The sequence below is a fragment of the Parasteatoda tepidariorum genome, chromosome 7 (assembly GCF_982258835.1).
Source record: "Parasteatoda tepidariorum strain Cologne lab strain chromosome 7, Ptep-v5.0, whole genome shotgun sequence".
NCBI lineage: Eukaryota > Metazoa > Arthropoda > Arachnida > Araneae > Theridiidae > Parasteatoda > Parasteatoda tepidariorum.
This window is the reverse complement of record NC_141761.1, coordinates 88,182,422-88,207,533: the sequence shown is the minus strand read 5'-3', so window position 1 is coordinate 88,207,533 and position 25,112 is coordinate 88,182,422. Positions and strand designations below refer to the sequence as shown.

Genomic DNA, 25,112 nt, shown 5'->3' with positions numbered 1-25,112 from the left:
CTTTACATTTCGTAAATTTTGTTAAATTTTTTAGCCCATTCCGAATAAAAAATGTGAATCTTAAGCTTTTACTATAGGAAACGATAGTTTTAAACTGATTATAAAAATTCATAAAAAATGTTCGTTTTCATAACATGTATAATACAAATATTTGTTCTTAATATTTTATAGAAAATTTGTAATACTATGCATATGTTTTAATATTTTATAAACTACGTCAAATTTGAAAGAATCAGAATCTGAAACGATTACATTAGAAGACAAAAACTTTAAAGCGTCAATTAAAGAGTGCAAATCCTAGAAAAATCAGTCAAAAGAGCTAATTATAGGAATATTTTCAATGTTTATATATATATCAATGAATCATAACAATTTTTACTAAAGATTGTATTATTATAAAAATATTTTCATATTTCATAAGTCATATAAAATTTTTAAGCTGAATTTAACCTTACCTGAATCTAAATTTTGGAGACAACATAATGAAATATTTTATGAAAATTGTTATATAATGAAATTCTGTTTGATACGCTCATTTTCTGAATATTTTTACTAAAAATGTAAATTCATAATAAAACTCATTTTATCATGTAAATAGTTTTGTATTTAGTAAATTAAATAAAATTCAAAAGCTTATTTTAACTTACTCAGAAGAAAACTTTTACTTAAGTAAACAGCAACATTGAATCGTCTACAAAAGAAAAAAAAACATAAATGAAGCAAAAATCTGCTGGAAATGCTCATTTGTAGAAAATTTCTGATACGTTTATCTGTTCAAAAAATTTTGTATCAAGACTCATTGTATTAAACAAATAGTTCAGATCTTCGTTAATGTTCATTTTTAAATCATTTCTAATATGCTTTTATTTTTATGATAGCTTATAATAAGGCTCATTTGATAATTTAAATAGTTTTATATTTCGTAAAGCGTGTAAAATTTCAATGATAATTTTAGCTTTATCTGAATCTTAAACTTTTATCCAAGGACCTTTTAAGAATTCTAACAGGCTCATAATAATTTGAACCAATACTGTTTTATCTTGTGACTGTTTCAATCTTCCGTTCTATTATTTTTGCAAACTTTCGAATCAGGAGACAACAGCCTTAAATCATCTATGAAAAACAGTAAATTCGACGATAAAAATGTGTTTGAGTCTCATTTTTAGAATTCTAATATTCTTCCATGCTCATAATAATTTATACTAATACTGTTTCATCATGTAAATATTTTTATCCTTTGTATTAGTATTTCTTAAACTTTCACATGAGGAAACAATGTCTTAAATCTTCTATGTAAAACCATACATGCAACGAAAAAAATCCGTTTAAAATACTTATTTTAGAATTCTAATATGCTCATATATGCTCTTAATATTGACTTTATACAAAAACTGTTTTATCATATAGATATTTTTATCTTTCGTATTATTATTTTCTCAATTATTTACGTAACATAATAGTCTTAAATTTTCTAAGAAACACTTTAAAAAGAACAAAAACAATTTGATTGTAATGCTCATTTTTCGAATTCTTATATGTTCTTAATATTTTATACTAATACTGTTTCATCGTGCAAATATTTCAATCTTACGTATAATTATTTTCGAAAACTTATATAATAAGACAATAACTTTAAATTATCTATGAAAACCCGTAAATACAACGAAAAAAAAACATATTTGAAATGTTCGGCTTCAGAATTCTAATATGCTCGTAACAATTTATACTAAAACTGTCTCCTTATGCAAATATTTTAATATTTATTGCAATTTTATCGCAATTTTACATAAGGAGATAGCGTTTAATCATCTATGAAAGCGCGTAAATGCAACGAAAGAAACCTATTTGAAATGCTCACTTTTAGAATTCTACATAACAATTTATACTAAAACTGTCCCCTCATGCAAGTATTTTAATATTTATTATTATTTTATCACAATTTTACATAAGGAGACAGCGTTTAATCATCTATGAAACCGTAAATGCAACGAAAAAAACCTATTTGAAATGCTCGCTTTTAGAATTCTACATAACAATTTATACTAAAACTGTCCCCTCATGCAAATATTTTAATATTTATTATTATTTTATCACAATTTTACATAAGGAGACAGTGTTTAATCATCTATGAAAAACCGTAAATACAACGAAAAAATCCTATTTGAAATGCTCATTTTTAGAATTCTACATAACAATTTATTCTAAAACTGTCCCCTCATGCAAATATTTTAATATTTATTATTATTTTATCACAATTTTACATAAGGAGACAGTGTTTAATCATCTATGAAAAACCGTAATACAACGAAAAAAACCTATTTGAAATGCTCGCTTTTAGAATTCTACATAATAATTTATACTAAAACTGTCCCCTCATGCAAATATTTTAATATTTATTATTATTTTATCACAATTTTACATAAGGAGACAGCGTTTAATCATCTATGAAAAACCGTAATACAACGAAAAAAACCTATTTGAAATAAATGCTCGCTTTTAGAATTCTACATAACAATTTATAGTAAAACTGTCCCCTCATGCAAATATTTTAATATTTATTATTATTTTATGACAATTTTACATAAGGAGACAGTGTTTAATCATCTATGAAAAACCGTTCTAATATGTTTATAACTTATACAAATAATGATTGATCATGTAAATATTTTAAACTTTCGTGTTAATATTTTTGCGAACCTTTAAATAACGAGACACTAGCCTTAAATCATCCATGAAAAACCGTGATTACAAGAAAACAATATCTGTTTGAAATGCTTATTTTTAGAATTCCAATATGCTGAGATTAATTTATACTAATACTGTGTTAACGTGTAAATATTTCATTCTTTCTTGTTATTATTTTCACAAACTTTTACATAAGGATACAATAGCCTTAAATCGCCTATGAAAAACTATAAAAGCAGCGAAAAAAAAATCTGTTTGAAATGCTTATTTTGAGAATCTAAGAGACAGCCATGATTTTCCAGAGCAACAAATGCGTTACCAAACAGAGCTAAGAGGGAGTCATAAAAGTGTCATTTTAAGGTCCAATTTGCCCATTTACTTCAATCCGAGTCAAAAAGGTCGTGATAAACCCTCTCGCTTCCTCATATTGCCACCAATTTAATCCTCATCCTCTCAGATATACTTTTGTTGGAGTGGGAACCAATCAGCATCGAGCAAGATATGTCTCACTACCGAAGACAGATGGTCTCGAAATGGAATATTGGCATGAAATGGAACAAATCAAATTTCTGCTAATATTAAATGTTTCCCATGGGAATTTTCTTTGCATTCTTAGTTATATTTATTTAATGTTTTTTTAAAAAAATATCATACCTAAATGTTTTTAAGCGTTTAAAAAAAATTAAAAACTGATTTTAATAGTTTATTTTTTTTTAACTACGTTTACAAAATTAATACATAGACGATCAAAAATGCTGTGCAGATAGAAAACGGGACAAATCAAATGCATGCCAATATTAAAAGTTTCCTAAGCTCTTTTCTAATTCTTTTTCTTTTCTTTTTCCCCAAATGTCCTTCGTTATACTTTGTTAATAAATTTATTATTCTGTGGTCTTAAGTTTAAAGTACTCTTTAAAATTTAAATAAAAAATACATTGGTTTGATTTCTTGAAAGCGAAAACAAAAATAATATGTCGTGGAACAAATGTGGAACAGATTTTTGGAATTTTTGGAAATGTAATATTCTTTGGTCTATGTTTAAAGCACCCATTAAAACTTTAGTAAAAAATATGCTGATTTGATTTCTTAGAAACGAAAACAATATGCAGATAACACTGTGGAACAAATTTTTGTTGCGTTCATGCAAATACTTCATACTGAGTAGTACGGGTGGGAGGATTTCAAATTTGACATTAGTTTTGATTCTAAGACTACAGATTTATTTTGAAACTATATTTTTAGTCTTATGTCGAAATTTACAAGTTTAAAAACGTAATAATAAAAGGTCTTCGTACAAATGCTGCGACAAACATCTAGGTGAGTTCAGGCAGTGTTCCTCAACCTTTTTATCACCGTCGGACATGTCAACGTTTGATAATTTTACCGCGGCCCGCTGGGACGACGACGTTGATTGTTTATATTTTAGATTATTTTGATATATTTGTTTTAATTTAATTGTATTTAAGCATGCCTTCAAAATAAAATACAGTTACACCAAAAAATAAAACATAAAGTGATTTAACATTTTAACTTACTAGAACGTTAAATCAATGAGAACCCTGAGCTTGAATTCGTTTCAATGAGACAGCTCCACCTGGTGGTAATCGGAGACGATGATACAATACAAAAATTAAAAAATGTATGTCACTACCCTCGGGGCCCCTTTTCTTTAAATAAATAAAATTTTAATGAAACACGGATATTTTTAATTTGGGGTGTAAACCCAGGAATTTAAATTTAGTTTCGATGAAATGGGCGGCCCGGTACTGTTTGATCCACGGACCGGTACCGGTCCACGGACCGGGCGTTGAGTTAAAGCACATCATCAGGATTAAAATTGCATAGAAACCCCTTCCCAGAAATGCCACCTTTCGCAGCTAGGGACGCTTTCCTATTAAGACCGGTTCACAAGAGCACGAAGAAACAGTTCATAATAGGGAAGCGCATATAACGGCTTATGAGAAAATTTTGGGGATGAGTTCCTGTACAGTTTTAATTCTAATGATGTCCCTTATCTCCTTTAGAATAAGTTTGGTGCAACATTTACATGACCCCTTGAACTATATAACGTTTTTAAACTTGTACATTTCAACATAAAATAGATTGAAAATCAGTAGTTTGGAGAGAAAAACCGATTTCAAATTTTAAATCAGCGATATTTAAGATCTTTTAAAATAATTTCCTGCAGTAGAAAAAAAAATTATTCCCTAGTGTAATCAAAAATGGAATACTGACTTGAAATGGAACAAATCAAGCTTAAAAAAAATAAAAATTGGAACAAATCAAAACATTAGCTAATATTATTATATTTTTACCCTCTGTAAATACAGATTTTGTATTATTTTTATCAATGATTAAGAAGACTTAAAAAATTCGATAATGCGAGAGTTAATTGAATAAATCTATAATAAATCAGAAATTTAAAATCTTATTTGTTGCACTAAAATTTTTTTTAATTTCAAATTAACGTTACAACTTATTTATTTTAATAGGTTATTGTATAACCTATTAAAATAATTACCTATATTTAAAAAAAAAAACAATTTAGAAAGTTTTAAATATACATAAAAGAAAAATTCTATGATCTCCATATTTCTGTTATTTTTTATAATTATTTTTAATTCACTTTCTTTAAAAAAAAAAGAAAAAAAAAAGAAAAAAAAGAAAGGAATTAGTGAACTGACTTGCAAAGAATTTTTTTCTTCACAAAACATGAATTTTTAATAAACTGCCTTATTGCCTTATTGGGTTATTATTATTAAGATCTGGTCAAGAATATAACTGGGTTTTACCCTTTACCTTTAGCTTAAAAAGATTTGGGTAGGGATACCAGGAAAGTGTATGCCAGAAAATGGCCCTTATGTCCTTGTGGGGTAATTAACCTAGTTAATCCAACAAAAAAAACTCACACCTGTTTTATTAGAGCAAACCTACTTATTGCACCAAAAATTACTTTAAAATAATATATATATATATATATATATATATATATATATATATATATATATATATATATATATATATATATATATATATATATATATATATATATATATATATATATATATATATAATAATAATAATAATAATAATAATAATAATTAATAATTTAAGTTGTGTTAAAAAATTAATTATGTGTTAAGAACTTATTTAGATTAATTTTGTTAGGTTGCCTTTAATATTCTAAGTAGAGTTGAATAATTAGTCGTACCTTAAATATTTATTTAGACTCATTTTTTTTACGTGAATAAAATTTTAGTTACGACGTAATTATTTAGATTTATTTTTGATGCCAATGGCTGGAGAAATTTTAAATATAAGCCACGCTATGTTGCCCCCTACTGTCATACCAGTGACTGTAGCTTGCTTTTTTAGAGCAATAGCATGTATATATTATGCGATACTCAAGTTATGACTGGAAAAGTGCATGAGAAATTAATACAGCAAGTAATGGAGCTTTAATATGAGTTTTTTATCCTATCGCATGACAGAGATAGAAATAATTTGAATATTTTTTGGTGCTTATTATGATGAATTGTCCCAAATTCATAGTTACATTAGTTTGTGGGATTTAATGCCTTCCGGAAAGATTTTAAATTACTACTAAAATTCAAGACATAGAGAACTTTCGCAATATGGCGGAAATCTCTTGAAAATCGTTAAAACTGAAATCAAAGAACTTTCGCCGAAGCAAAGCAGCGTGCAACAGCTAGGCGTTGAAAATTATATTGTTTAAAATAATTATTTAATTACATTGTTTAATATATTGTTTAAAACTAAATAAGGTATGAGAATTGGGAGAGAGGTTGAGAAATTTTAATATTTGAATACGCTTATGCTGAAGATTTGTCTTGGGTACCATTAAAGTTTATATGCTGTGCAAGAAAACTTTGAAAGGTTACCAACCTGGGTCGCCAAAGGTGCCAAGTACTTATTTAAATAATACTAATAAAAAAAAAGAACTGGCAAATCATTCTGAGTTAACAGTATGATTTTCTGCATTATCATTTTACCAACTCGACTGTTTTGTTATTGTATACAATGCCAAGCAGTGTGAAAAAATTTCTAAACATTTTATATTTTACCTTGGATATCCTGCATTGTATACAATGGCGGATATCCAAATTTATCAGTAACATTCATATGCCAAATTAAAATGAGCGAATTTGTGTCTTCCTAGGAATATTGCTTATTCTGAAGAGATTTCGAACTTTGTAGTGGATTTTCACAGAACTAATACATTAGTTGGAAGGGGTTTTGCCCCTCACACTCTACTCCGGAAGAAGCAAAGGCGACTGGTGAGGGAAAATCCAGGCGCCATGACAGCCATCGGCAGAGGAGTTCGATTATCTATTTCCGAATGCAAACATCAGTTTAAAAAAAGAAGGTGGAATTGTCCAACAATTGATTACACAAGGGGTAGAAATATTTTTGGAAAGATTGTTCAAAAAGGTATTTATCAATTATTTTAAACTTACGCTTTTTTTTCTTTTGTTCTATAACTCAGCTTAATATCTAAGTTTACAGTTGGTTACTTCGATGTATAGTTTGTCTAAAATAAGAACTCCTCCAGTCATTCGTCTGGACCTGTGGCGGTGACTATGGTAACGAGGTATGACTATTTTAAGTAGGGGTGCGGGGTCACCGTTTCTACTCGTGTCGGCGAGAGAAAGGGAATCTCTTTCTTCAGTCTATTGTGTTTCCTAGGGTAAAGCTACCCTTCCTAAAATGCACCATTCTTGTTTCCATAGCACCAGGCAGTCTCAGACTTTATGGCGGGAGGACGGTGATACCTGATTGCGCCAATGGTTTTCTGAAATATGGTGGACTGCGCTGCTAACATTTTATCCCCCTTTAATAAAGGTTGGTGGACTGCGCTTAAGACAACCCTTATGACCATCCCTCCTACTTCATTCATGCAGTAAAACAATTTCTGATAAAAGCATCGTCTCGCCAATATTGTTCGCCAGAAGCTAGTGTGTTGAGGGTGGAAGGTGATTTGTCAATAAGTTTTCTTCCATCTTTTAGTAATTTTTATTTGAAAGGAATTTTTTTATATGTTTGTAGATTTTAATACTTCTGTAATTTTAAAATACAAACTGTATTTAAGCTATGAAAAAAAAAATTCTAGTTCATTTTAAGGTGCCATATGGCTTTCAAAGTTTCGAAAATCGGTCAAAATTTTAACTAGACCTATGCAATTGTTTCAAGAATATTGGTTAAAAAGTTAACAAATGTATACATTTGTTGCTCACATGTCGTCTTAAGTTGGTTAAAAATTAAAAGTTCAGGGTGTAGTATCAAGTTTTAATTAAGTTTAAAAAACCTTACTTTAATATTTAATAATTTGAATTTATTTAATATATTTAATAATTTAAAAAAAAAATTTTACATGCAATTTTTGAATATATTTATTGATTTGAATTTTAAACCAGTTTTAACCAATCTATTTTAACACCAAACTTCTGCATATTATTTTTTAAAAAATATTTGAACATAAAATGACTCTGACCAGAAGACATAGTTGGCAATCATTATTTTTTTTACTCCAAAATCGCACATATTTGATTTAAAATGGATATTTTTTTATTCGAATAAAATTAATTGGATTTTTCAAAATTTACCATCCAAAGCATCTGATACAATATTTTAATAATACTATTGTTTAAAAATAGAAGTAAAATAGTTAATATTTCTTACTGAAAATGGATAAAATTATTATTATATTATTACATACTAATCACTGCGTTAAGAAAAAAAAATCATAGTTATATTTCTCAGATTCAACTTGGTGATAATTGCTAAAATTGTCAACTAGACATGGTGACATTTTGTCAACTAGACGTCTAATGAAAAGTGAATTAGTTTAGATAAGAAAACATTACTGAAAAAAAAATTACGTCATTCTGGTTTGAGGAAAACTTGATACACTCTAACTCTATATTCAATAAGATAGAAAGCTTTGCATTTTAATTAGCAAAAAACTAAATGAATATAATTGAAATATGTTTTTTGAAAATTATTTTAAACATATTAAATGGAAAATTACTATTTAAAGGTTTCATATCACTCTTATTTAAGTGTAGTCTATTTTGAAACATAATAATTACATGAATATCCCTTTCGATATTTCTCAGTAAAAAAATCTTTCAATTCAAATCAAATTTCTTAGTAAAAAAATATTTTAAATTATACATTTTTTCAATTAATATTTTTTAATAATTTTGTTGAAGTTACTGATTTATTTTCTTAAAAAAAATAATTACTATTTACATCAATGCATTTTATAATGAAAGGGATAATATAGTGATTTCAAATAAAATAGCTTCCTTAATAAACATACATTATCAATTAAATCAGACTTTTTAAAAATTCAGACATTTAAGAATGTATTTATCAATTATACTGTATGAAAATATGTAAAACTTAAATTAATAATTTTTTTAAAAATTTATTCATAATTAATGTTATAAAAATTATGTTTGTTTAAGTTAATGTTTTTTTAAAAATTAAACTGATTTAAATTAGTGATTTATTTTCAAAAAATTGAAAACATTTGATCAGGATTTAATTCATGACTAAAATGAAGTGATTTATGCCAACCCTGACAGAAGCAATCAGAAACTTAAAAATCTAGTATATTTTTTTAAAATTTAATTTATGTGTTTTTAAAGAAAAACCTTAAAATAAAGTTGAATTATTTCGTACATTTTTTTTCATTCGAAATTATTTTTAACAAATTCTTTTTGTTTTGCTTACAGTAACATCGTAGTAAGAATTTGATTTTCAATATATATATTGAAAATCATATTCTTTTTATCTACTAAGTTGATAATTGAGTCAATCAGCAGATTAAAATAAGCTTTACTCTATAGTTATGTGCAATACAAATATGATCTTATATCGAGTTTTGCTGTCAATTCAAAATTTAAAAAAAGAAGAAAATATTGGAAACAATTTTTTTAACACAATTCAATTATTTTTCTTTAATCACTTAATAAAAATCCTAATATGTCTTATAAAATAAAATAGTTTCAAAAAACAACAACTTTTCGAAAGTTTTGTGAGGAAAAGCGAAACTTAAAATACTGAGTGTAACTTTTTAACTTATGAGTGTCGAGTCGACATAGTCTCAGTTAATTTTCCAAGTACATGCTTTTTTTATATATATAATTTTTATCATAAAAGGCGTTGCAAGAATTTCTAATAATTTATTTTTCTAAAAAAAAAAAAGAATAAAAGTTGGTAACATATTTGATATTTTTACATTAGTCGACTTTTTATCTTTATTTTTAGAGTTAATAAGAAAATCTTGCAAGAAATTTTAAAGTAAAATTTAATAAAATGCCTTAATATCAGAAAAATTAACCGAAAATATATTAACTCGATTTTCCCAAAATTAGAAAGTTACCCTCAATATTCTAATTCTTACTTCATCGAATAAAACTATAAAAGAGCTGTTTTGTAAAATTTTTAAAAATTATTTCATTCTTACTCTGAAGATATCTTGTGATTGAAACTGTTTCTTAATTTTAACTACAAAACACTGAGTACTATATTTAAACAAAATAATGCTTTTAAATGTGTCCTAATCAAATTTTTTATTCACAATAAATCGAAAGTTGAAAAGGGAATAACACAATGTTCTCAAATGCATAAGTTCACCCGCTCTATAATTACATTTGTAAATTAACTTACCCATAAAGATAATAAAATTGTAATGATAAATGCAATACTATCAGTAAATGTATTATATTCTAATTGTAAATCTAATCCTGTTTGAAATAACTCGAATTTAATAAATTGGACTAATATATTTTGATATATTTCTTGGCCAAGTAGAAGCTTATCGCCTAGTTAGGGCTTGATTTTTATAAATTGCACCCCTCACATGTCAATGAGGAGAGAGATCTACCTACAAACGTTATCAACTAGCAGCGCAATCAGCATACTGTTAGGGGTGGGGGTTATAATTGAGGCAATTACTGAGCGCAGTCAACCATTGCCCCGGGAGGAGTTCTTAGCTTAGACAAACTATAGAATAAAAATTCGTTGTATGAATTGGAACTTCAGAACAAAGTTAGAAAATGTTTGACAAATATTTTAAGAGGATTAGCGAAGATGGTAATAAAAAGATTAGTAGTACAGTGCATGCCTGGAAACACCGCGTAAATAAAGTGGAATGATAAGAGATATGAATTTTATAACCGTCGTTGAACAGCCGATCCAATTTTGGGTTTACGACTGCCTATGTTCAACTCCGTAGCCTTATAATTTTGAACCAATCCAGAAGACAAGGAAACTCCTGAATCAGTACAAAATTCTTATCATAAAATACATTTAAAATAAATTTGATTATTTATTTATAATTATTATTTGTATTTCATTGCAAGGAAAAAACAGAATTGATTTTATCCGTAGTGATAAAAGTGAAAGCAGCCAAAAAATTAGAATATTAAAATATTTTTTTATAGGGCATTTGTTAAAAATGTTAAATTTCCCCTGTGCCAGAAATGAATTTTTTTAACAATTTTAATCAAGCAATCAATAAAATTTCTTTTGTACCAGAAATGATTTGTTTTAACAGCTTTTATAAAGTAATCAATCTCATTGAGAGGTTTAACTCAACAAATATTAAATGAAATAAAATTACGAAGAAAGAAGGAAAAAAGAATATAGATTTTCTCTTTTTTTCCTATGCAATTGATACACATCCATTTTTATTTACTTATTTTGTTCACTTTGTAAATGTTTCTATCATAACATATTGCTCATCATAAGCTATCTCTATCTTTCCTTAATTCATGAGACTTGAAAAGAATAAGGTAAAGTCGGTAAAAAAAATTACTCAGCTAATTTTCTTTTTCAGTAGCATTCTAATTTTTTTCTTCGTGCTCTCTGACTTGCATTGATAAATATCTGTATTCAAAACTTATTGAAATCGCTTACTTAAAAGCGCTGACGGAAGAAAAAAAAAATGGTCGCTAAGATGCTTATCTTATTCTTGCATGGGAGAGGGGATTGTTATACCTGCAAACATTTCACATGCTGAGTTGTAAAAGATACTGAAAATATAATAGTATAATTCTGAATGACAAACTAACAAATCCGCCATTTTTGGGATCATGAGGCAGTACTTAGCAATAAAAAAAATGAACTAACAATGGATTTTTGAGCAAGGATTTATTGTATTTAAATATTACTAATTAGGAAATTTGGAGATTAATTTTTTTAATTTTGTATATACTTGCATAATTTTTTGATTTGCAGAAAGTCCCGTAGCATTTACTGAAAAAAAATCACAATTATGATTAATGTTTGGCAAAAACTGTATTGCTAAAACGAAAGTAAGAGATGGGGAAAAACTGCTTGCTTACTCATTTTTAAGATTTTATTTTTTAAAATTAATTTAGACTATTTTCTAATTTATAAAATCATTAATAATATTTTTGAAATAAAAAAAATGGTACAAATATGTTTCGAAAATTTTGACAGAAAAAAAAAATTATTCTTAAAGATATGGTTTGGTTTCTTCGAAATATTAAAATGACTCAAATTGTTTTTTTTCAAAGGTTTCATTGTTTGGAAATAAAACACCTCAAATTTAATTTTTTTTCTTAAGTATTTTTGGTGCACATTGAATAGGTTTAGTGTACGAAATACCTCTATAAAGCGCATTTTCATATACTTATTGTCAGTAGCTTATTTTGATTAATTGTGTCATGTTAGTTAGTTATCTTACAATCAGTATCATAAAAATTGGAAACTGCTAATCAGATTTGAATCGGCTTTTCGAAATATATATATATATATATATATATATATATATATATATATATATATATATATATATATATATATATATATATATATATATATATATATATATATATATATATATATATATATATATATATATATATATATATATATATATATAGATATATATATATATATATATATATATATATATTGAAAAATTTGTAACATTTCACTTTCTAGCTTGCAAAACAACAAGAAAGGAACTTTAAATAATATAAAATAAAAATGTTCGTAAAGATCTCTGATTACAAAATACAAATGAATTGACTTTGGCTGGCAAAAAAAGAAAAAAAAAAATTTTTAACATGTAAATGTTTAAAATTTATTTTCAGAAATTTAGATTCAAGGTTTAACCGAAATAGCAGTACTTCGAACCACAAAACTGTACAAATGAGCTGGCACTCTTAATAAGGCATTAAATTTAATAATTTTTTCTCGCTCAGATATAAGTGTGTCCTGTGATCATGTTTAAAAAGTACGATGCATCATGGCTTAGCACCATATAAAGGTTCCAATAAATTTAAAACATATTATTGTACTACATGCTTTAAAACTTCTCTAGCAGTGTAACGGCATTACAGTAAATCTTTTTCAAAGCACAAATATAATTGAAAGTGAAAGGTATATAATGGAATACAGGAATGGGATTATTCATAAATTGAATTTTAAAGAAAGCGCACACTTTTCCTGGAAAACGGGAGTAATAAAGCTCATAGGTTGGCATTTTCACCTATGTCAAAGCAAAAAAAATTTTTTTTTTCCCCGGAAAACTTGTTTCGAAGCGAATACTCACACTTATCCGTGAGTTTTTTTTCTTCTTAAATTCCATATTTCAAATAATTAATTTGTCGCACCACTTCGCTAGGAATGCATTGGAAGAATTTTCTAAAGGACTATTTTCTTTATTCTTTCTTCAATTGTTTTCATTTGTTATTGCGATTGGTATTAATCGGACACTCGCCAATTTAAAAACATAATTTTAGTGGTCTTTACCATGGTTTCACAAAGCTCCTCGACAAAAAAAAAAAAAAAAAAAAAAAAAGCGAACCACAATTACGCTTGAAGCAAAGCTATAATTTTAAACTATCTTTAAAGAATAGAAGAATTATCTGGGCTTTAGAACGGCCAATCAATTAAAAATTGCCAATTTGGCGACGTTTTGCCGCCTAGGTGGAACTTAACAGAATCATTAATTTTTCTAAATTTTTGCAAACCTTTACGAGCTATGATAATGTAGCATAAGAGTAAATTTTTAAATATTAAAAAATTAGAACACAACCGCTTTTCCTTTTCACAAAACTGTGGCTTATTCCCATATTGACGTTTTGCACCATTTTCAGAATAAGCATGGAAACCGCTGTTTATAGATAGGCTACACTTGACCTAACAGTCATCATGAGTAACTGTTGCGAACTCACAGTAGATTTGAAAATAGCATACTATTCGTAAAAAAAAGCATCATTTCATGCGACTAAATAGCCTCCGAAACACGGCCTTTAGGTACTTAACGTGGTAAGAACCAAAATGGCCGATGAATTAAGTTCTTGCTGTACTAAAGGATCAGCAGAGGAAAAAGCTGTTTCCCTTGAAGTTTCTTGTACACTATCGATGACGTGGGGGTAGGGTTCATACGAGGGTGGTCCATGATGCCCGTTGACGCAAGTGATAAGCGATCGCCACATTCCGTCACCAAGATCTTTCTCCTGTCAGCGATTGCCCATTGTTATCTTCAGAATCCTGGTGAGCTTCTGGAATTTGCTGCTACCTTGAGAAAGCCATTGCCCTTAGCTGACATTGTGTCTCTCTTCTGTAATGACTCTGAATTACAAGGACCCTCGCGATGCTATCGTTCGCTCTCTCTTCATCATTCCCTTCATCCGGATTCGAACGATCTGAAAAATGTTCGGTTCATCCTGGAATTTGCATACTGTTTTTTGTTATTGTGATGCTTTGAACTATTTGAGGTTGGTCGTAAGTGGTCATGACGTTGGTAAAGTGGAATCAATATAGATTTTTTTTTTTCTATACTGACGACGAAAAAATCTTTAATAGATGTTTTTTAAATTTTTTTTATCTTTTGCTTGACATTTTGAGAGCTTCTTTCCTTGGAGGAGGGGACGCTGGAATTTCAACTTTTTTTAAAATAGTTATTTTTTCTTCATTGTAAAAACTTTTTGACTTAATTAAAAATTGTTTAGAGGAAATTTGTTTCACTATCAATTTCTTAAGTGATTCATAAAGATCTAAATTCTTTTATGTATTACAGACAAACCGAACATTTACTCCTGATTTCCGTTTCAGGGTTTAAATTAGAAATAATTTTTTTTTATCGTAAATGTAATTATTTTTTACAAAACAAAAATATAAACAACATATATAAACAACAACATATATTATATAAACAACAAAAAAAAATCTTCAATGCTTTTTTTTAATTATTTGCCTGAGAGTTTGCGAGCTCTTTTTGAATCTCAAATTTCTACTTCGTTTAAAATAGTTACTTTATCTTCATTATAATTAATTTTTAACCTGATTAAAATTTCTAAAAATAAATTTTTTTTCTCTATCGGTTTTCTAAATGACCCATAAAGGCAAAAAGATCTTCAATAGGGTTGTTTAAATTCTTTAGTGCATTACAGATAAGAAGAACTTTTTCTCCAGAGATTGAAGCAGTTTTCAACCACGGATTTCTTTTTTTGCGTTTAAAGTAGAAATAATTATTTAATCTTAATTGTAATTACTATTTTTTAATTTTGACGACAAAAAAGATCTTCAATAGGTATTTCAATTGGTACACGAGAATTTGAGAGGGTTTATTTTCTGGTCTAGAATTTCTACTTCGCTTACAATACTTATTTTACTTTTTTGTAATTACTCTTAACTTGATTAAAAAGTATAAAAATGAAATTTGTTTTGCAATCGATTTTCTAAATGACTCATAACGGCAAAAAGATCTTCAATAAAGTTGTTTAAATTCTTTAGTGCATTACAGATAAAAAGAACTTTTTCTCCAGAGATTGAAACAGTTTTCAACCACGGATTTCTTTTTTTGCGTTTAAAGTAGAAATAATTATTTAATCTTAATTGTATTTGACGTAAACCCTACACAAATAGGGTGGGTCGTGTCACTATTCAAATAATCTTAATTGTAATTATTTTTAAATTTAACTTGAAGATATAAAAAAAGAACTTTGTTTTAAAATCGATTAGCACAATTTTGAGATTTTTGTTTTGCTTCTTAACAAGAGGATTTTTCTACTACTTTAATGAATTATATAAATTTTGAAAAAAGATTGCTGGAAGTAATTTAAAACTGTTTATTTTTTTTCTGAAAAACATTCTTAAGCTTTTACTGGTTGTTTTGTTCTACAATTATATTTGCGTTAATAGTTCTTGTGGTTATGTTTAAGTTATGAACTATTTTTAAAATAATTATAATCCAGTAAAAAAATCTATCGAAATTTTTATTTACCTAAAAATAAATATTACATGTTTCATGGAACTTTTTTCAGTTCAAGTGTTCGAAATCAGATTTCATTTTAAGTTTTGGAAATTAAAAGCTCGTATTTTATATTTTGTACATTATTCTAACAGTCATACGAATCCATTAATCCTCATCAAGCTATCAGAAACGTTTCTATATACTTAAAAAAGGCTTAATTCTAACTTAATTAGTTTGTATTTCTTCTCCAATACAGCGATTATGAATAGAAAAAAATAAAGAAATATTTTTCGGTCTATTAAGCAAACATTTGGTAAGTTCAGGATTTATACAACCGATTGGTTTCTGATTTTGTATTGCATGGATTTGCATTGTTTACATTTTTATGTATAATTGATTAAAAATACTTCCGATCATAAATTCATAATTTATGCATTCATAATAATTCATTTCATAAATTCATAATTTATTCAACCGATTTATTACAGATTTTCTCTACAAATTTTTCATACGTTATATTAAAATTGAGAGAGGGAAATTGAGAGGGAGAAATATTTTTTCGTAAATTAACTCTATGATTAATTGAAATAAAATATAACGAAAGTAAATAAAGTAAAAAAGTATTATAAACGTAAAGTTTTATAAACGTTTAATAAATTTCTTTCAAGCAATCGTTGAAGATTTTAGTTATATTGAATGTTTGTTTGTTTGAAATCAATATTTCTTGGACATTTGTTTGAGAGTTTTTTTATAAGTCAATGACATTTAATTTAGACTTAATCTTTAATTCCTTTTAGAAATAATAACTAACTCTCGAATTTCGTATTCTCATAAATGAAAATGTAACAAAACTTACAGAAATCAACAAGAAAAGTTAAAGTACGTGTCATACACCAAAGCAACACTGTTATTTTAACATTAATGATAGAGTCCTCGGCTTTGAATATACTAAAGCCATGAAAGCTTTTACCATCTTATATTTATTCACTTTTTCTCCGATTTTACCTAACAAATTCTAAAAAAGTCTCAAAATATTTTTTCATCCTGTTTGATCTAACGCTTCTGAAGGGGAAGACGTTATAATGTTGCCACAATAGTGCCAACTTTAAATAACTTCAAGGAATTTTCTTTTTTTCTTTGGTTTGCCCAATATAATTCCATTTTTAACCAAGTTTTAAAAACATTTACTCATACTTCCTCCTTTAACGTTTACTGAAGAGAAGAAATATAAGGAATAATAATACAAGGAATTTCAACGATAGTGCCAACTTCAATTAATTCCAAAGAATTTCCAAGCAATAAAAAGAATCTTTTCTCGGAATTTTCCCTCATTTAGCCATCATACATCACATTTATTCCGCAACTAATTAGTACAATTCTTACTTTCCCATAAAAAAAACGAGAGATATTTACGCAATTCCTTTTGTTTCATAGTTTTTTCATTGTCTATAATCCCGACAATTAGTTCTTTTCTCACCTCTGCTGACCCTTGTAAGCGTTCCCTTCCCTCCAAGGTGGGCAGCATCCAATGAATTATGTTATAATGCCATTCCTAAATGGATTAAATCCGTTATTAATAACAAAAGCATTAGCGAAGTCGCAAATTAATGCGCTATTAACCTTCCGTGGCCGAAAAAATAAGCTTCGCCAAATTACCGTCCATTTTTATATCTGCAGTCTTTATGTAAATTAGACATTTAATGCTTGTTTCACGAACTAACCCAACCGGACAACAGTTCGTCCTCAAATGTGTGAACTAAAGAAATAAAAGTTCTTAGACTCCTTCGGTAGCAGGGAAAAGTGAAGTTTTCTGATAAGGTCTAAGAGTCTAATAAATTAATGAAGAGAGAAGGGGAGGAACATAAAGTCGAATAAATGGATGAAAATTATCTCAAAAACATTCTTCCCAGGACTTGAAAAAAAATTTATCACTACCGAGATTCGTTTTTTTATATTTGTTTTCGCTTTCTTTCTTTTCCAGTCTGACCTCTGAACTCTTGAGTTGCGAAGTTGACGGGATTTTTATTCGCAAAATGCGTTGTTATTTCAGAGTTGGTTTCCCGATGTGTTCTACAGAACTATTAGCTGTTTTTTTTTGTTATTTATTTTGCTTTTGTTTCTTTCTTTTTTTTTCTGCCAAAGCATTTGGAAATTGATCTTTGATGGAATGATTAGTAGATAATAGAAGAAATGTCTTTCACTTTTTATAAGTCTTGCCTGGTTATAATTTCAATTTGCGTGGAGTTGTTCAGGATCAGTTTTAGTAGTTAAGCAAAATATCAACATTAAAGTAGTTAAATAAGAAAAGCACTAAATTGTAATTTTGTTTAGAAAAGTAATAATTTGTTAGATTTATCGTGAGTTTAACAGAAACCAATAGTATTTTCATATTTCTTTTTCTGTAAATCCATTTGGTTTTATCAAAAATTGACTAATCGTGTTAATAATATGAAAAATCTGATATAAAATACTCGTTTTGATAGAATTTCAAATTTTTGGAATTTCTAAAATACGTTGCTACTGTCATTCATCAGAAATAGAAAAATAATCCTTCAAAATAAATCCATCAGAAATCGAAGGGAATCCGTCAGAATATATCTGTTAGAAACAATTAGGGTATCCATATATAAGAATATGTATAAATTCAAACGAGAAACCAACAGAATATATCTGTCAAAATTCCAAGGGAGATCCATCAGACTATATCTGTTAGAAACAATTGGGGTATTCAACAAGAATATGTTAAATTTCAAAAGAGAAACCATCGGAATATATCCGTCAGAAATCGAAGAGGGATCCATCAGAATACATCCGTTAGAAACACTTGGGGTATCCAATAAGAATGTTGAATTTTAAAAGGGAAACCAACAGAGTACATCCGTCAGAAATCGAAGAGGGATCCATCAGACTATATCGGTTAGAAACACTTGGGGTATTCAATAAGAATATGTTAAATTTCAAAAGAGAAACCATCGGAATATATCCGTCAGAAATCGAAGAGGGATCCATCAGAATACATCCGTTAGAAACAATTGGGGTATCCAATAAGAATGTTGAATTTTAAAAGGGAAACCAACAGAGTACATCCGTCAGAAATCGAAGAGGGATCCATCAGACAATATCGGTTAGAAACACTTGGGGTATTCAATAAGAATATGTTAAATTTCAAAAGAGAAACCATCGGAATATATCTGTCAGAAATCGAAGAGGGATCCATCAGAATACATCTGTTAGAAACAATTGGGGTATCCAATAAGAATGTTGAATTTTAAAAGGGAAACCAACAGAGTACATCCGTCAGAAATCGAAGAGGGATCCATCAGACAATATCGGTTAGAAACACTTGGGGTATTCAATAAGAATATGTTAAATTTCAAAAGAGAAACCATCGGAATATATCTGTCAGAAATCGAAGAGGGATCCATCAGAATACATCTGTTAGAAACAATTGGGGTATCCAATAAGAATGTTGAATTTTAAAAGGGAAACCAACAGAGTACATCCGTCAGAAATCGAAGAGGGATCCATCAGACTATATCGGTTAGAAACACTTGGGGTATTCAATAAGAATATGTTAAATTTCAAAAGAGAAACCATCGGAATATATCTGTCAGAAATCGAAGAGGGATCCATCAGAATACATCTGTTAGAAACAATTGGGGTATCCAATAAGAATGTTGAATTTTAAAAGGGAAACCAACAGAGTACATCCGTCAGAAATCGAAGAGGGATCCATCAGACAATATCGGTTAGAAACACTTGGGGTATTCAATAAGAATATGTTAAATTTCAAAAGAGAAACCATCGGAATATATCTGTCAGAAATCGAAGAGGGATCCATCAGAATACATCTGTTAGAAACAATTGGGGTATCCAATAAGAATGTTGAATTTTAAAAGGGAAACCAACAGAGTACATCCGTCAGAAATCGAAGAGGGATCCATCAGACTATATCGGTTAGAAACACTTGGGGTATTCAATAAGAATATGTTAAATTTCAAAAGAGAAACCATCGGAATATATCTGTCAGAAATCGAAGAGGGATCCATCAGAATACATCTGTTAGAAACAATTGGGGTATCCAATAAGAATGTTGAATTTTAAAAGGGAAACCAACAGAGTACATCCGTCAGAAATCGAAGAGGGATCCATCAGACAATATCGGTTAGAAACACTTGGGGTATTCAATAAGAATATGTTAAATTTCAAAAGAGAAACCATCGGAATATATCTGTCAGAAATCGAAGAGGGATCCATCAGAATACATCTGTTAGAAACAATTGGGGTATCCAATAAGAATGTTGAATTTTAAAAGGGAAACCAACAGAGTACATCCGTCAGAAATCGAAGAGGGATCCATCAGACTATATCGGTTAGAAACACTTGGGGTATTCAATAAGAATATGTTAAATTTCAAAAGAGAAACCATCGGAATATATCTGTCAGAAATCGAAGAGGGATCCATCAGAATACATCTGTTAGAAACAATTGGGGTATCCAATAAGAATGTTGAATTTTAAAAGGGAAACCAACAGAGTACATCCGTCAGAAATCGAAGAGGGATCCATCAGACAATATCGGTTAGAAACACTTGGGGTATTCAATAAGAATATGTTAAATTTCAAAAGAGAAACCATCGGAATATATCTGTCTGAAATCGAAGAGGGATCCATCAGAATACATCTGTTAGAAACAATTGGGGTATCCAATAAGAATGTTGAATTTTAAAAGGGAAACCAACAGAGTACATCCGTCAGAAATCGAAGAGGGATCCATCAGACTATATCGGTTAGAAACACTTGGGGTATTCAATAAGAATATGTTAAATTTCAAAAGAGAAACCATCGGAATATATCTGTCAGAAATCGAAGAGGGATCCATCAGAATACATCTGTTAGAAACAATTGGGGTATCCAATAAGAATGTTGAATTTTAAAAGGGAAACCAACAGAGTACATCCGTCAGAAATCGAAGAGGGATCCATCAGACAATATCGGTTAGAAACACTTGGGGTATTCAATAAGAATATGTTAAATTTCAAAAGAGAAACCATCGGAATATATCTGTCAGAAATCGAAGAGGGATCCATCAGAATACATCTGTTAGAAACAATTGGGGTATCCAATAAGAATGTTGAATTTTAAAAGGGAAACCAACAGAGTACATCCGTCAGAAATCGAAGAGGGATCCATCAGACTATATCGGTTAGAAACACTTGGGGTATTCAATAAGAATATGTTAAATTTCAAAAGAGAAACCATCGGAATATATCTGTCAGAAATCGAAGAGGGATCCATCAGAATACATCTGTTAGAAACAATTGGGGTATCCAATAAGAATGTTGAATTTTAAAAGGGAAACCAACAGAGTACATCCGTCAGAAATCGAAGAGGGATCCATCAGACAATATCGGTTAGAAACACTTGGGGTATTCAATAAGAATATGTTAAATTTCAAAAGAGAAACCATCGGAATATATCTGTCAGAAATCGAAGAGGGATCCATCAGAATACATCTGTTAGAAACAATTGGGGTATCCAATAAGAATGTTGAATTTTAAAAGGGAAACCAACAGAGTACATCCGTCAGAAATCGAAGAGGGATCCATCAGACTATATCGGTTAGAAACACTTGGGGTATTCAATAAGAATATGTTAAATTTCAAAAGAGAAACCATCGGAATATATCTGTCAGAAATCGAAGAGGGATCCATCAGAATACATCTGTTAGAAACAATTGGGGTATCCAATAAGAATGTTGAATTTTAAAAGGGAAACCAACAGAGTACATCCGTCAGAAATCGAAGAGGGATCCATCAGACAATATCGGTTAGAAACACTTGGGGTATTCAATAAGAATATGTTAAATTTCAAAAGAGAAACCATCGGAATATATCTGTCAGAAATCGAAGAGGGATCCATCAGAATACATCTGTTAGAAACAATTGGGGTATCCAATAAGAATGTTGAATTTTAAAAGGGAAACCAACAGAGTACATCCGTCAGAAATCGAAGAGGGATCCATCAGACTATATCGGTTAGAAACACTTGGGGTATTCAATAAGAATATGTTAAATTTCAAAAGAGAAACCATCGGAATATATCTGTCAGAAATCGAAGAGGGATCCATCAGAATACATCTGTTAGAAACAATTGGGGTATCCAATAAGAATGTTGAATTTTAAAAGGGAAACCAACAGAGTACATCCGTCAGAAATCGAAGAGGGATCCATCAGACAATATCGGTTAGAAACACTTGGGGTATTCAATAAGAATATGTTAAATTTCAAAAGAGAAACCATCGGAATATATCTGTCAGAAATCGAAGAGGGATCCATCAGAATACATCTGTTAGAAACAATTGGGGTATCCAATAAGAATGTTGAATTTTAAAAGGGAAACCAACGGAGTACATCCGTCAGAAATCGAAGAGGGATCCATCAGACTATATCGGTTAGAAACACTTGGGGTATTCAATAAGAATATGTTAAATTTCAAAAGAGAAACCATCGGAATATATCTGTCAGAAATCGAAGAGGGATCCATCAGAATACATCTGTTAGAAACAATTGGGGTATCCAATAAGAATGTTGAATTTTAAAAGGGAAACCAACAGAGTACATGCGTCAGAAATCGAAGAGGGATCCATCAGACAATATCGGTTAGAAACACTTGGGGTATTCAATAAGAATATGTTAAATTTCAAAAGAGAAACCATCGGAATATATCTGTCAGAAATCGAAGAGGGATCCATCAGAATACATCTGTTAGAAACAATTGGGGTATCCAATAAGAATGTTGAATTTTAAAAGGGAAACCAACAGAGTACATCCGTCAGAAATCGAAGAGGGATCCATCAGACTATATCGGTTAGAAACACTTGGGGTATTCAATAAGAATATGTTAAATTTCAAAAGAGAAACCATCGGAATATATCTGTCAGAAATCGAAGAGGGATCCATCAGAATACATCTGTTAGAAACAATTGGGGTATCCAATAAGAATGTTGAATTTTAAAAGGGAAACCAACAGAGTACATCCGTCAGAAATCGAAGAGGGATCCATCAGACAATATCGGTTAGAAACACTTGGGGTATTCAATAAGAATATGTTAAATTTCAAAAGAGAAACCATCGGAATATATCTGTCAGAAATCGAAGGGGAATCTATCAGAATATATCCGTGAGAAACGGTTGGGATATCCATCAGAATATATCCATTTAAAATCAAAAGGGAACCCATCAGAATATATCCGTCAGAAATCGAAGGTCTATCAACAGAAATCTGTTAGAAACCGTTGAGGGTATTTATCAGAATTTGTCCACCAGAAGTTGAAGGGGAAATCATAACGATATATTTATCAGAAAGGTGGGAAGGCATCAATATAGGGAATTTTTTTTTATTGATTTGCAAAAAATATATATTTTTAATAATGTGTTTGTTTATGTGTATGTTATACAGAGCTTTTCGTGTTTTTCATAATTTTTCTTTTCTTATAACTTGCTGGTTACCGACTTTTTCACGAAGTCAATAATGGTAAATTTTCTGAGATGTTGAGAAATTTCTTTAACTATCTGATAGTTTTATTGGCTAGAGTTTAAAATCGGGTAACTTTTGTTTAAAAAGTGCGTATTACAATTTTAAGTAATCTGACAGGTAAAGTTAAGTAAAGAAAAAAAAAAATACATTAACTCATAGCATTTTTTTTATTTTATCTAGAAAATATTCGTTTATCTATCTCTTTGAGTGTATTTTCCATTGTATTCGCGTCTTACAATTTTTAGTAAGCTAACAGAATTAGTGGAAAAAAAATTAACTTAAGGGATTTTTTTTAGTTAGAGAATCTTTATTTTTTTCGTAGATTTGCCACTCTGAGTGTTTCGTCTCTATTGCATACGCATATTATAATTTTTATAAGCTAACATAAGTAGTAAAGAAAAAACATTAATTTATAGTATTTTTTTTATTTGGAGAATGCTTTTTCGTAGATTTGGCACTTTGATTACATTGTCCACTGCGTACGCGTATTATTATAATTTTTAGTTAGCTGACAGAAATAGTAAAGTAAAGAAAAATTTTAACTCATAGCATATATTTTTATTTACAAAATCTTTATTTATCTCCCGGAGTGTCCTACAAAACTATTTGCGCTTTTCATTAAGTTTTTACTTAAAATCACTTGGCAATTATTATTATTATTTTTTTTAGTATTTTTCACTTGTTACTACTAACGCAACCATAAAAGTGCGTTTAAGACCATTTTCATTTGATTGTAATGCAAGCATACCTCGCATTATGATTCCGAAACTTTTTCAATCTAAATCAAAACTCCAAGTTTTTATAGTTTGTCTACGGTAAGAACACCCCTCGCCTCAAAGTCTGCTGCAGTGGAAACAAGAATAGCGCATTTATGGGAGGTTAGCTTCTTTTCACTCTAGGGCTAGCACAGTAGACCAACGAAAAAGATTCTCTTTCTCTCGCCGACCTGAGCCAAAACCTGTTCTAAATAGTCATCCCACACCCCTACTTGAAATAGTTATACCGCGTGAGAATAGTCACCACCACGGGTCCAGATGAAGGGCTAGGGAAATTCTTACGTTATACAAACTGTACTTGTCTTCCGTAAACTTAACTGAAAGCTTTAAGAACTGATAAGGGTCTGGGTACTCTTTTTGAACGCTTAACATAAGCGTATAAAATTTCAGAAAGAGAATCTCGACACTGAATATGGTGGCTAGAACTACAACTTTAAGACTGGAAAGATTTATTTGAATCAAGCGGCAGCTCTGGAAATGTTAAACAATGTTGGCAAGCTTGATTATTTTTGTCATGAATAAATACTGACCAATTTTTGGGGGGCTTAGAACTACTAATGTTCAACTCCGTAGAAGTGTAATTTTGAACCCTATACAGAAGACAAAGGAACTCCTGAATTAAATATTAGGAGAAATTTGCCTTCATGGAGGACGTTTTTGATGAAAACCAGCATTTGCGTCATATGGAGGGGAAAACCCCTAAAACCTCGCATGGTTAAAGTGATGGCAAGGGGACTTTAGCCCATGATCCGTCTACCACTGAGGATATTTTACGTCAGCACTGTGATCGGTGCAAGTAGGATGCGGAATTCGTATCGAACAGCCATCGCTGGGATTCGAACCTGAATT

The 25,112-nt window shown here is 29.4% G+C and overlaps 1 protein-coding gene across 1 annotated transcript in view; it reads left to right on the top strand.

The window, feature by feature from the left end:
- Positions 1–25,112, top strand: part of LOC107438386 (protein Wnt-1) — a 63,765-nt gene that overhangs the window by 13,875 nt on the left and 24,778 nt on the right. Inside the window, exon 2 of the mRNA XM_016050668.4 lies at positions 6,866–7,137. Coding sequence (XP_015906154.1) covers positions 6,866–7,137 — 272 coding nt within the window. The remainder of the gene's footprint in view (positions 1–6,865; positions 7,138–25,112) is intronic.